Raw genomic sequence first — 13,499 nt, forward strand, 5'->3', positions numbered from 1 at the left:
AAGACAAGTGAATGATATCTGAATGCATTTGGTTCTGAATTTTATAAAAACATGTGTTTTGTGAATATTCTGAATCCTATACTTATTAAAGGATTTCTATAGATTTGGAAGGCCTGGTTATGTGTCAGAGTGTGAGTGTGTATCAATTTGGTGGGTAACGCAATATTTTTACATTTGAAAACATTTTTATAGATGATGTGAATTATGAATTAATCTACCATATATGTATATATAAATCATAAACCGTAAGCTATTTTAAGCAATTTAGTGATACTAAATCATTGCATTGAAGTGTGTTTATAATTTATTGGAAATTAATCAGACATTAACCAGCAAGCAGCGGTTTTAATTAGCATTTTAGTATTAACTGTCAGAAGAAACCTTTATTTTGTGCCAACCTTTTGCATTTTTAAGAAACATTTGGAATCAAGACAAAAACACAGATTTAATGTAAGAAAATAGAAGTCTTGACTCTATATATTCAGAAGCAGAGCTGATATTTTAATAAGTGATTTAAATAAAACCACATGGCTGGCCTTAATAAACTATGATCATAGATTAAAGGAGAATATTATTTGACGTTACTAATTGAATTATCCCTTTCTCTCAGATTTTTACTGGTGTGTACATTGCCTGTTCGGAAAAAAAAAAAAAAATTAGAAATGTGTTAAGGATAGATATTGCTGTATATAGTATGCATGGAGTAAAGGGATTCTATAGTGCCAGGAAAACCAACTCGTTTTCCTGACATTGCAGAATCCTGGAGTCCCCCCTACCTCCTGCCCCCCATCCCACATCACTGAAAGAATTAGAACCCTTTCAGACACTTACCTGAATCCAGAGGTGATGTCGCTCTGCACTGGGTCAGGCTCTGCCCATGCTCCTCCCCCACTGAAGTCCACCGCGGGGAGACCTAATGCTCATGCGCGACAGTGACTGCGCATGTGCATTGGACCTCCCCATAGGAAAGCATTATTTAATGCTTTCTTATGGGGATTCCGGCGATGCTGGATCTTCTCATGTAGAGTGTGAGGATGTCCAGCGTCGTTTAGATGACCAAAAGTCGTCTAAGAAGCCCGAAGTCCCTCAAGTGGCTGTCTGGTAGAGTTTAGAAAAAACTGCAATTATTACATACTCAGGGTTAAGGGAGATGGGAGTTGGCACCCAGACTACTTCAATGGGCTAAAGTGGTCTGGGTGCCTACAGTGTCCCTTAAGGAAAAGTTCATTAGATCTTCTAATTACATGAACTGGTGAAAGGACAATGTACCAGATAATGTCTGTGCTGATATGTTCTATGGATGACTGGCATCTTTGTTTATCACATTACTGGATTTCATTTTATTAAATGTCATCCAACCCTTGTTGATGTCACCTTGAGAAGCCTACCAATCACACTGTTGAGGAGGGTGGTTTGAGATGTCTTCTCAGTGGATGATGGTGAATGTCACTGGTTCAGAATGTTGCACATCGTAAGAAGATTTCCCTGTTATCCATAGACAATAATTTAGTTGTCTCATGGCCAATGTATTCTTTGATGAAAATGATTGCTATACTTTGTATAAGACATCTTTCTGTTTAGTTATATATTTGGATCAACTCAGTACTCTAAATTACCACCTACATCGGGACTCCCTCTGCAAGATGTTTTATTGGCAGGTTTTGTGAGTTTATTATGTTTTTGTTAATTTATTTTCTGCTGAGCAATTTGAAGAAGCTTCTTTATGGCGATTTTATTGGACAACTCTGTTCCTGGCACGCTTTGCTAAATCTGTTAATCTGCCCTTGAGAGTAAAGCTTAAACAGGCACAGACAGCATAATCTTAAAGGGCCATTCCTGGAAATATGAGCAAGAGGATTAACAAAACAAATTAATAGAAAGTTCATACATAAAAGGGAATTTCACACAAATAAAGTACTTTAGCTAGCGGAAATGATGTATGCGTCAGGAGCATCTCCTATTATTTGCAATTTATAAAAATGTGCAGCACTGACATTCAGCGTCCCCACACTCGGCATGGCTACGCTGAATACTGCCCAGTGAGAGGCATTGCTTCAATGTACTTCTATGAGGAGATGCTGATTGGCGCAGCACAGCATTTTGTCCAATAGGAAAGAAATTGATTGGCTGAGATTGTCAAATTTGATAATCGAGACGGGCACGGCGCTGGGATAAAGGTAAGTAATGTCATCCTCTAAAGAGAGGCAAGTGGGACCGGGGGCCTAAATAGTGTTTTTACAACTATAGTTTCAGGAACACATATTTGTATGTACATTATTGACACTATAATGTTGCTTTAAAGTGTGGGTCTAATTGATTCTTGCTAGAATGATGGAGTGAAATGTAGTTATACTTAAGGGAGTTGATCTGTTGCGAATCATATTTTTAACCATATTTATGCAATTATTCTAGAACAGGGTGCTTCAAACTCTGACCCTCCAGATGTTGCTGAACTACAACACCCATGATTCTTTGAATGAAATAGATAGTGAGACAATCATGGATGTTGTAGTTCAGCCAGATCTGGAGTGCAGAGTTTGGAAAACCCTGCTCTAGCATAAAGAAGAACTGAATTTCAAATGTATCTTCTATTTCTGCTGGTGGCTCTTTGAGTGGCTTATTTTGAATGCATATCATTTTTCTGACTCATCATGGGTACTAAATAGATAACAAATTATATATTTTCTTAGACTTCAGAAAAAAAAAATCAGCCTCAAAAAGTAACTTTTTGTAGAACTTCCAATTCAATCTAGCAAGGTTAATCCCACCGCTGGGATTTTTCACATTTACTGAAATGTTTTTTATTTTTTTGATAGAGATGCATAAAGAGTAATTTTAAAGGGGAGGGCTTGCATAGGCTTAAGACAGGAGAACTGACGCTTTTGCAATCTGTTTTTGTTTTTTTACAACAATGTAAAATGCATAATTAATTGCATTCATGTTTTCATTGGGGGTATATATATGAAACAGTGCATTTTTGGGGGGGATTCAGTCAGTGAAGTGTTCCATTTTATATTTCAATCTCAATTTTATAAATGTATCTGAATGAATGAACAAATCATACATGGACGTATTTCGTTGCCTGACTCGTTCATAATGTATTCTTCCAGTAATTCGTTATTTGGGCAAATGGCCGAATGAGCCAATTTTCCTCCAAATTGCGATTCATCTGAAAACGAATGCGTGAATTTTAGTTTACGTTGGCAAACATAGCTGAGCTTTTCATTGGCCAATTAATTTGCAGGTGGTGTACTTACTGAGTGCTCAGTTTGTTCCCACAGTTTGTAATTGTCTTACAAATGAAAGTTAAAATGCTGAGTTCGGCTTAAAGCAAACATTTTTTATCAATTAGTTAAATTCATTTTGTAATATGGTTGTAAGTTTATTGAATAAGCAATTTTCATCAGAGCATTAAAATGTTTCTTAATATTTTACTGGCTGGTTAAGTCTTGATTCCATTAAAATCCTAATTGCAGTATTTCATCGCAAGTTAACTGCTACATTAGCACTTGTAACAATATAGGGAAAATTGCTGATAAACATCATAGACACACATGGATATTCCGCCTGTGTTTAGCAATTACCATTGTGGCGTGTTTCTGGTTGCCATTATACCCTCAGGTATAATAACTATTGAGAAAATATAAAGCCTACATCATACTACAGAAAGTACAATAACAGATTTATGATTCATTGCAGGCACATTCCTCGTATTTCTAAGAACTAAGAGAAAATAAATTGGTATTGTTTGCACGTCTCTGTACAGTTTGTACCTCTTGATTTGAGTCCAGGCAGGACACATCAAGGACATAGTCACATTAAAAAAAAAAAAACAAGAAAATATACACATCATCATATCATATCTCGGAAGTGCTGGGGTAAGTTCACTAAATACTGAATTGTAGTAAACTATAAAACTAATTTCAAAACTGAGCTAAAAAAGCAACTGTGTCTATAAAACCAAAATACAAACCCAAGAGGCTATTAAATAGGTCACTATTAAATGTTCCTTCAAGTCCCAGATAAGTTTATGGGTGCAAACTAGAACAAAACATAAAAAAAATAGGGGGAGGGGGTCACACAGGATCACACACCCCCATACACACAGTATCACCCCCCTTACACACACAGCCTCCCCAGACACACTGTTAGCATCCCTCACACTGTCACCCCTCCCTAAACTGTCAGCCTCTTCATGCATCCACAGTCACACTAACCACTCCCAATCCTGTTAATCTCAAACTCACCTGCCTTCACTCTGCCACACTCGCCCTGCCACATTAACCCCCCTTAATCCTGTCACACTCGTCCCTCCTACCATGCCACAATTGCCCTGACACACTTACCTCCACTCACCCTGTCACACTTCCTCATCAAACCATGTCATACTCCCTCTCTCTCATTCTCTCTCACAACCCCCCCCCCCCCCATGTCCATTTACCCTCTTTGCAGTGTCACACTCTCCCTGCCACTGGTACCCCTTTACTCACCTTGTCACAGTTACCAGCTAAAGACATTCATCATACACACACAGTCAGGAAACATAGCTTTGCCATAAACACAATGCACAAAGGCCACATGCAGACCCCCATACACACAACACACTTCAAGCAGCTAACTCATACACATATGGTCCCAGACAAAAACAAACATGCTCACAGAGACATACATTCGCACGCACACACACACACACACACAAGGATACTCTCAGGCACATACAAGGGTAAACTGTGCATCAATGTGTATATGTGACAGTGTGCATGTATTGCGACTCACTGCAATTGCAATTGCAATTTTTTTCACTTTGGTGTTAGTGGTGTCTCATGTTTGAATTCCGATCTTGTTGACATCATATCATCTAAACAAGATCAAGCGCCTGAATCAACTCCGGTTGATAAGTTATTTGTTCCTTCCGAGTATACAACACCCATACTTACCCATCATCATGACTGTAAAACAGTGAGTCATCCGGGTGTTAAAAAGACATACTCTCTTATATTAATCAAGTTTTGGTGGCCTTCCTTGAGAACAGATGTCAAAGAGTATGTAACAGCATGTGACATCTGTTCTAGAAATAATCAACCCCACACTCTCCCTTGTGGCCTATTACAACCACTTAACATACCAGACAAACCACAGAACTGCATATCTATATATTTTACTGTTGAACTACCATTGTCCAAAGGAAAAACAGTTAGGTTCTCTAAGATGGCACGCTTTATACCATTGTCAAAGCTACCTTCTTCCCCAGAATTGGGTACGATCCAGAGGAACGGTCTTGGGTCAAGTCCTCTGATGTGCAGGCTCCTCGTCTTCCGAGGTCGTTCCACTCCCGTTGTCCCTCTTGTCCGAGTCCTTCCCGCCCGGCGGGCGGTTCTGGGGAGGGGTTTCTGTCATGCTCACTCACATTTCTGGCCATGTTCCTGTTTCCAGTCTCCATTCCAGCGGTTCCTACGCCGGCCGCTGTAGCTCCACCCTCTTTTATGACGCGGCATGCGCACGCTGATGTCATGATGTTAATGATGTTATCACGTCCCGTGCGTGCCGACGTCATTGATGCCGATGATGTCACTGCCCGCCAAAACGTCCAAATTTGAACATTTTGGGGGCTTGGCTTCCAATTTAAAGAGCGAACCTATAAAAGGCTGGTTCACACATATGACTTTGACTTGTTGTGGTTCTTTGGTTAGTTCCCAGTAGTGCTTTACATCTGGTTGTTCTTTCTGGTATTTTGACTTCTGCTATACTGACTACTCTCCATTCTCCTATTTTGACTCGGCTCACGCACCTCGACTATCCTAATATCTGGTTTCCTGACTCGGCTTGCTCCCTCGACCATGACTTGTTCTTGACATTTCTCTAGCAGTCTAACGAAAAAGCCCGGCCACTCTAAGGCCGGGTATATGTTTTCTATTACATCATGCATATTGGGTCTCATTGAAGTCCAGACACTCAGCTTGATAATTGTGTAAAAGACATCTGTCCACAGAAGCAGTCAATCAATCTGATCCCAAACTCTCACCATGGCCAAGACCAAAGAGCTGTCCATGGATGTCAGGGACAAGATTGTAGACAGGCTGCAATGGGCGACAAGACCATCGCCAAGCAGCTTGGTGAAAAGGTGACAACAGTTGGTGTGATTATTCACAAATGGAAGAAACACAAAATAATTGTCAGTCTCCCTCGGTCTGGTGCTCCATGCAAGATATCATCTCATGGAGTTTGAATGATCATGAGAACAGTGAGGAATCAGCCCAGAACTACACGGGAGGATCTTGTTAATGATCTTAAGGCAGCTGGGACTATAGTCACCAAGAAAACTATTTGTAACACACTACGCCGTGAAGGACTGAAATCCTGCAGTGCCCGCAAAGTCCCCCTACTCAAGAAAGCACATGTACAGGTCCATCTGAAGTTTGCCAATGAACATCTGAGGAGAACTGGGTGAAAGTGTTGTGGTCAGATGAGACCAAAATCGAGTTCTTTGGCATCAACTCATTCGCCATGTTTGGAGGAGGAGAAATGCTGCCTATGACCTTAAGAACACCATTCCCACTGTCAAACATGGAGGTCAAAACATTATGCTTAGGGGTGTTTTTCTGCTAAGAGGACAGGACAACTGCACTGCATCAAAGGGACAATGTCAAATCTTGGGTGAGAACCTCCTTCCCTTACCCAGTGCATTAAAAATGGGTCGTGGATGGGAATTCCAGCATGACAATGACCCAAAACACACAGCCAAGGCAAAAAAGAAGAAGCCCATCAAGCTCCTGGAGTGGCCTAGCCAGTCTCCAGACCTTAATCCCATAGAAAATCTGTGGAGTGAGTTGAAGGTTCGAGTTGCCAAACATCCCTCCTGAGATGTGTGCAAACCTACAAGAGACGTCTGACCTCTGATTGCCAACAAGAGTTTTGCCACCAAGTACTGAGTCAAAGGGGTCAAATACTTTGTTCACTCATTGACATGCAAATCAATTTATAACTTTTTTGACATGCATTTTTCTGGATTTTTTTTGTTTTGTTATTCTGTCTGTCTCTGTAAAAATACACCTACCGTTAAAACGATAGACTGATAATTTTTTGTCAGTGGGCAAACGTTAAAAATCAGTAGGGGAGCAAATACTTTTTTCCATCACTGTATGTAAAGGGATACCTACTGGGAGCTTACCTTGCCGAAGCTCATACAGATACCACTCACTAGTTAAGTATTTTTTTGCTCATACTGGTGGTTGGTTTCATATAAACGATTGTGGTGTATAGAAGATTTGTGAGTTGGATTTTTTTTTTCATCCAGGCCATTATCAAATTATATATAATAAACCCCATTTGTACTAAATCTAGAGCAATACTGAGTGATGTTGCTACTAAAATGGCCTTACTAATTCTATCAGTAAGTTTAAAGACAGCTGTATCACGACTTAATTGATGCAAGTGATAAAAACAGATATAGAATGCTAGCCATTTATAGAGGTCAAGTCATCTGCATGAAATGAGCTACTGTGAAATAGGTTCATCTACAGCATTGGAATCGGTTAAATTGACAGATGGACGTTCTTCGTGAGAACACATGAGTCTGAGTTTAATCTACAGATTTAAAAAAAATTATATTTTTTTTCTTGTTTAGACATTTCAATAATATAGGGCATCAAGTTTGAAAACAAGTTGTGGTACTCTTACTGCCAAGTGTGTGTTGTGCTTGGTTGCATTTAATTGTATCATTATCATCGCACACGCTCCAAATGCTTCTGATGCACCTTTAAGCAGATGGCTTTAAAAACAGTCATTCAGTTCCACAGATATAAACGCTAAACTCCAAAGGCAAAATGGAGGATGTGCTTTTGTTTCATGTACTTTACCTTGTTACGACACTCAACAGGATTGTTTAGGTGAAGTTAGAAGTGCTAGAACCTAAATTCATTGATCAAATTGATACTACAATTATTAGAGCTCAGGTTGTCCTTTAACCCCTTACGGACCAAACTTCTGGAATAAAAGGGAATAATGACATGTCACACATGGCATGTGTCCTTAAGGGATTAATAGTATTCTACCTGTCCTTGTCCAGATCCCATAGATGGTTCTTATAGTTTAAAGATCTCTTTATAGCAACAATAAACATTGATGTTGGACAATTTAATTTATAATCCATTCAATTATTTAGGATCATTTTGTGCACACAAAGGGATTTACCGCTCAATTTGCTTATCAACGTTTTAATTGTTGCTCCCCGTATCTAATGATCATTACTCAACACAATTCCCCTTTATTTATTTTAAATAACAGAACTTTTCCATGACATGCATTGTGCACGTGATTTAACTGCACAGTAAGAATCGTTGCTGCAAGTTCATTCTAAGTTCTGATTTGACATAAAGGGACTATAATTGGGTAACAGTAAGTCAAGATCATTAGCTGACGTTTATAATTATCTGTAATTATACCTTGCACAGTATTTGAGCAAAACATAATTTCAAAGAGTTGTTCTTTTATTCAAATCTGGTTACAAGTTCTCTAGCTTCATTTAATTTTGGTTTGTTTTCTGCAGAGCAGAGGGAAAGAATCATGATGCCTTATGGAAGTTTGGGTATGGGTTTTTTGAGCGAAAATACAGTGTTGTTTACATTTCTAGTGCTTATACGGGAAGCATCACTTCTCAAATTACACAATTGAACAAAACATTCAAAATCACGTATGAGATGTGTTAACCTCTTTTTAATGTGATCCTCCATTTTGTATTTTAATAAAGGCCCATACAAGGCACACATTGCATCGGATGACAAGCAACTCATGTTTTTTTAATTGTGCCTCTTTTATGTATGCTTTCTCTACCTGACTGCCAGGTGCAAAGGTTTATTACAATTACTGACAGGGCAACAAGATAGAGGTGTTGAGTTGTACAATAAAAAACTGCAGACTTTATATTTAATTCTAGATTTCACACTAAGCAAATTAGTAAAATTCCTGAGAACTGACAGTCACACTTAGTGATTTATGCATTATTTATTGTGATGAGCTAGTATATTGAACACTTTATCGTTTGTGAACAAATGTGATGCCAGTGTTTAATCTAAGAAATATCTTACAGACGAGTTGGCAATGTATAGCAATACATTGACTAAGAGATAAATATTATGTCCTAAGATATTCATCCTATAATACATGTTTTCATTGGTTCGGGTTGTTTGTGATGGGCAAATATGTGAATACAAATCTTGGAAATGTTTATTTAAATTATCTGATGTCTATGTCACATATTCCCTTTGTACAGAAACATACGTGGGAATTGAGAACTTCTTTCTTGTCTTACACCTGACACTTCTCTTTCTGCTCTCTATCCTAGGTTATGGGCATGCAGCACCGGGAACGGATGCAGGAAAGGCCTTTTGCATGTTCTACGCAGTCCTGGGGATTCCTCTTACTCTGGTAATGTTCCAGAGCCTTGGTGAGCGAATGAACACTTTTGTGAAGTATCTCCTAAAGCGGATTAAGAAATGCTGTGGAATGCGGAGTACCGAGGTCTCAATGGAAAACATGGTGACCGTTGGCTTCTTCTCCTGCATGGGTACCCTTTGTATTGGAGCTGCAGCCTTTTCCCACTATGAGGATTGGAGCTTTTTCCAAGCTTACTATTACTGCTTTATAACTTTAACTACAATAGGCTTTGGAGACTATGTGGCTCTGCAGAAAAACAGGGCCCTCCAAAAGAAGCCGCTCTATGTGGCTTTTAGCTTTATGTACATTTTAGTTGGACTGACTGTAATTGGGGCATTTCTAAATTTAGTTGTTCTCAGGTTCTTGACCATGAACAGTGAGGATGAAAGGAGAGATGCAGAGGAACGAGCTTCCTTAGCAGGGAATCGAAACAGTATGATCATTCATATCCAAGAAGACTCTCAACATGGTCGGCCTCGATACAAGGCCGAAGTGACGGACCTTCAGTCAGTGTGTTCCTGCATGTGCTACAGATCCCACGAGTACACCAGCCGGGTTGTGTCCCACCAAAATTCTTTCAGCACCAAGCTGAATCCTCAGTACTTTCATTCTATATCCTACAAGATTGAAGAAATTTCACCAAGCACATTAAAAAACAGTCTTTTCCCATCCCCTGTTAGCTCTGTTTCCCCTGGGCTGCACAGCTTTACAGATAATCACAGGCTAATGAAAAGGCGAAAATCAATTTAAGGTCTCTGATTTCTAATTGAGGGTCTCCACTCTCTCTACTCTCTAATTCTTATTTTTTCTGAATTGAGACGGAGAGGAGACAGAAAGAGATACATAGTCTGCCTTCACTAAGACTAGTTACTGAACATGAAGCATGGATTCTTACTTCTCCAGCAAAGAATGCCTTACATCACCCCCTTACCCTCCCCCGGGTGGATTTTAGAGGGATTTCATATTTTAATTAATGTGAAATGATTACCAATTCCAAAGTTGCACACGAGCAGGGGGTGTTTATGCACTGCTCGCACTTCTGACCCAATGAACATTTTGTTTTAACTAGAAAAAGAAAAAAAAAAAGAAAAAAGCTGGTCACGGGTACGTGTCTGAGTGTCTGTGCAAATCCACAAACTAGCGTATTGTAACAAAAATTCAAATATCAGGTATTATTCTATTGAAGCAGTTGTATTGCTTTTAATCTCTAGATTGCTCCCAGATGAAAGAAACAATATAAATAAATAACATTTATTTTTTAGATTTTTTTTTCTTTTTTTCAAATTACGCATGTGCATTAAGCAGTCAATGTCAGGCATATCCTGAAAAAAAAAATGACAAAAAAAAATATATAAAAAAATATTTCTACTGCTTGATAGATTGTTTATTTATAAAAAAAAAAAATACTACTACTAATAAAATTCTACAAATGGAAAGAATGGATCTTTCTAGCTTGCCAGTTCTAAAATTTAAAAGCATGCACTTTGTAAAGCTGGTATGCATTATTAACACACACAAGAAACAAGGAAATTAAACAAAACAATAGTTTTGGTTTCTCAATAATATTCTTTTCACTTGCCATTGAGTTCCATCAATTTGCTGCTAGGACACTCGACATGGAATAGTGGCAAACACTTGGTTTCAATTGTATACTTATTATTTTTTTTCTTTAAAGCTTATTTAAATTAAAAAATAAAAGAATATTTTTGGTGCAGCAAGTATCTGCATGAATAGAATTATATTTTTTGGGGAATGCTTAACTAAAGATGGGTATACTTAGGTGGATGTACAATATCATTTTTATCAATAAAATAGTGACAGGGCATTCCTTGTTATATGTAGTACAAACAATTGTCTCTCTATTTGATTTTGATTTGTAAATATTGAGAACCTCTGTTGGTCTCAGGAAGAGTTCAAGAGACAGTATTCTCTCCATTGACCTTCTTAGTGACTTTCAAATGTTCCATATCCCCCTGATTCCATGTAAATGTATTGGCCTCCTTACACATACCACAACTTTAATGTTCGCAGAATGCCTTGAAATTTGTTTACACCCTACAAATGACATATTAGTAAAATGCGTCGGAATTCATTCACATCCCGCAGATGTTACATCAGTGAGATACGTTAGAATTCTTTCATAATACACAAATCTCATAACACAGGGTTATTAACTAAACTAAGAATTCAAATTGAAATTCAAAGTCAAAATAGCTGAACAAAAAAAAATATTTGTCAGCCATGTTTTCAGTTTGGCCTTAAATTTGAAATTCTCTTTAATTTACCTTGATAAATCACTTTACTAAATAGCAATGAGAGTAAATTACACTGAAATTATTTCACATTTCACAGATGTCTCATTACTGAAATACAAGGGAAATTGTTTCATATTTTACAAATGTATTGGAACAATGTGATCCAAAGACGATATATATTGATACTTCGTGCTGCACACTTCGTACACAAGAACTCCTAGACAAACACTCCACGGATGCAATTTTGGGAATATGTATTGGAATGTGTAATTACCAGACTTACTGATGGCTGTTAAAGTGTGGTTTAAAACTGATTGAAGCTCTGAAATGAAATTCAATACCCACGACAATTAGTGTAATAAAAAACAAACAAAAATAAATATAATATCAACAGCCAGAATTAGTAGATTTCCCATAAAAACAGTGAAAAAGTAAAAAGTAGATACAGGGAGGTAAAAGAAGTTTCTGTTTAGAGTCAAGGTCTGGTAACCATGTTCTGTACTTCTGACCACTCTGTCTTTAGTTATGTACTATAAGTTGGACAATAACATGCGATTTAGCTCCAAAAAGTGAATCCACATTTCCCTACTTCCATTCAATAGTATTGCTCAGTATAACTGCGTGTTTATGGTTGTCCATTTAAACAATGCTTTTATTTTTAAAGCGTATAATGTTATAATAGTCTGCAATAATGTACTCTGCCAACAAATATACTATTACAAATCTATAAAAGATAATATTATTTAATAAGCCGTACCGTTTTATTTATTTATTATTGCCATTTATATAGCGCCAACAGATTCCGTAGCGCTTTACAATATTATGAGAGGGGGATTTAACTATAAATAGGACAGTTACAAATAAACTTACAGGAACAATAGGTTGAAGAGGACCCTGCTCAAACGAGCTTACATTCTATAGGAGGTGGGGTGTAAAACACATTAGGACAGGAATTTACAATCAAATAAGGTGGGCTGCCCTTTTGGAGAGGGCAAGAGACAGGTATGTGAGGTAAGGGTTAGTCTTGGAGGCCATAAGCTTTCCTAAAGAGATGGGTTTTAAGGCACTTCTTAAAAGATGCAAGACTAGGGGAGAGTCTGATGGCGGTAGGCAGGCTATTCCATAGGAAGGGAGCCGCCCGCGAGAAGTCCTGCAAGCGCGAGTTGGCCGTACGAGTGCGGACAACGGACAGGAGGTGGTCACGGGCAGAACGGAGAGACCGAGAAGGGACATACCTATGGATCTGTGAGGAGATATAAGAGGGGCTAGAGTTGTTCAGTGCTTTATAGGTGTGAGTTAGTACCTTGAATTGACTCCTATAGCATACAGGAAGCCAATGTAAGGACTGGCAGAGGGGTGAGGTGTGAGAGAAACGACTAGAGAGGAAAATCAATCTAGCAGCAGCATTCATTACGGACTGTAAGGGTGCAGTACGGCTATTGGGGAGACCAATCAGGAGAGGGTTACAATAATCCATGCGGGAAATTACTAGAGCATGGACAAGCTCCTTGGTAGTATCTGGTGCAAGAAAGGGGCGGATGCGGGCTATGTTTTTAAGATGGAATCTACAGGATTTGGCAACATGCTGGATGTGAGGCTCAAAGGTGAGACCAGAGTCAAGTATGACGCCAAGACAGCGCGCTTGCAAGGATGGACTGATGTTGGTACCACAAACTTGGAGGGAGAGCGAAAGAGGAGGATCAGTATTAGGAGGAGGAAAGACAAGGAGCTCAGTTTTTGAGAGATTGAGTTTCAGAAAGCGGGAGGACATCCAGTCAGAGATGGAAGAAAGGCAAGCAGTGACACGTTGCA

At 38.7% G+C, this 13,499-nt stretch overlaps 1 protein-coding gene across 1 annotated transcript in view; it reads left to right on the top strand.

Annotated features, from left to right (window-relative positions):
* The window catches only part of KCNK9 (potassium two pore domain channel subfamily K member 9), a 168,495-nt gene extending 157,851 nt beyond the window's left edge, over nucleotides 1-10,644 (top strand). Inside the window, exon 2 of the mRNA XM_063451030.1 lies at nucleotides 9,341-10,644. Coding sequence (XP_063307100.1) covers nucleotides 9,341-10,182 — 842 coding nt within the window. The 3' untranslated portion in view covers nucleotides 10,183-10,644. The remainder of the gene's footprint in view (nucleotides 1-9,340) is intronic.
* Nucleotides 10,645-13,499: the final 2,855 nt, after the last annotated feature.

The sequence above is a fragment of the Pelobates fuscus genome, chromosome 4, assembly GCF_036172605.1.
Source record: "Pelobates fuscus isolate aPelFus1 chromosome 4, aPelFus1.pri, whole genome shotgun sequence".
In the NCBI taxonomy this organism is placed as follows: Eukaryota; Metazoa; Chordata; class Amphibia; order Anura; family Pelobatidae; genus Pelobates; species Pelobates fuscus.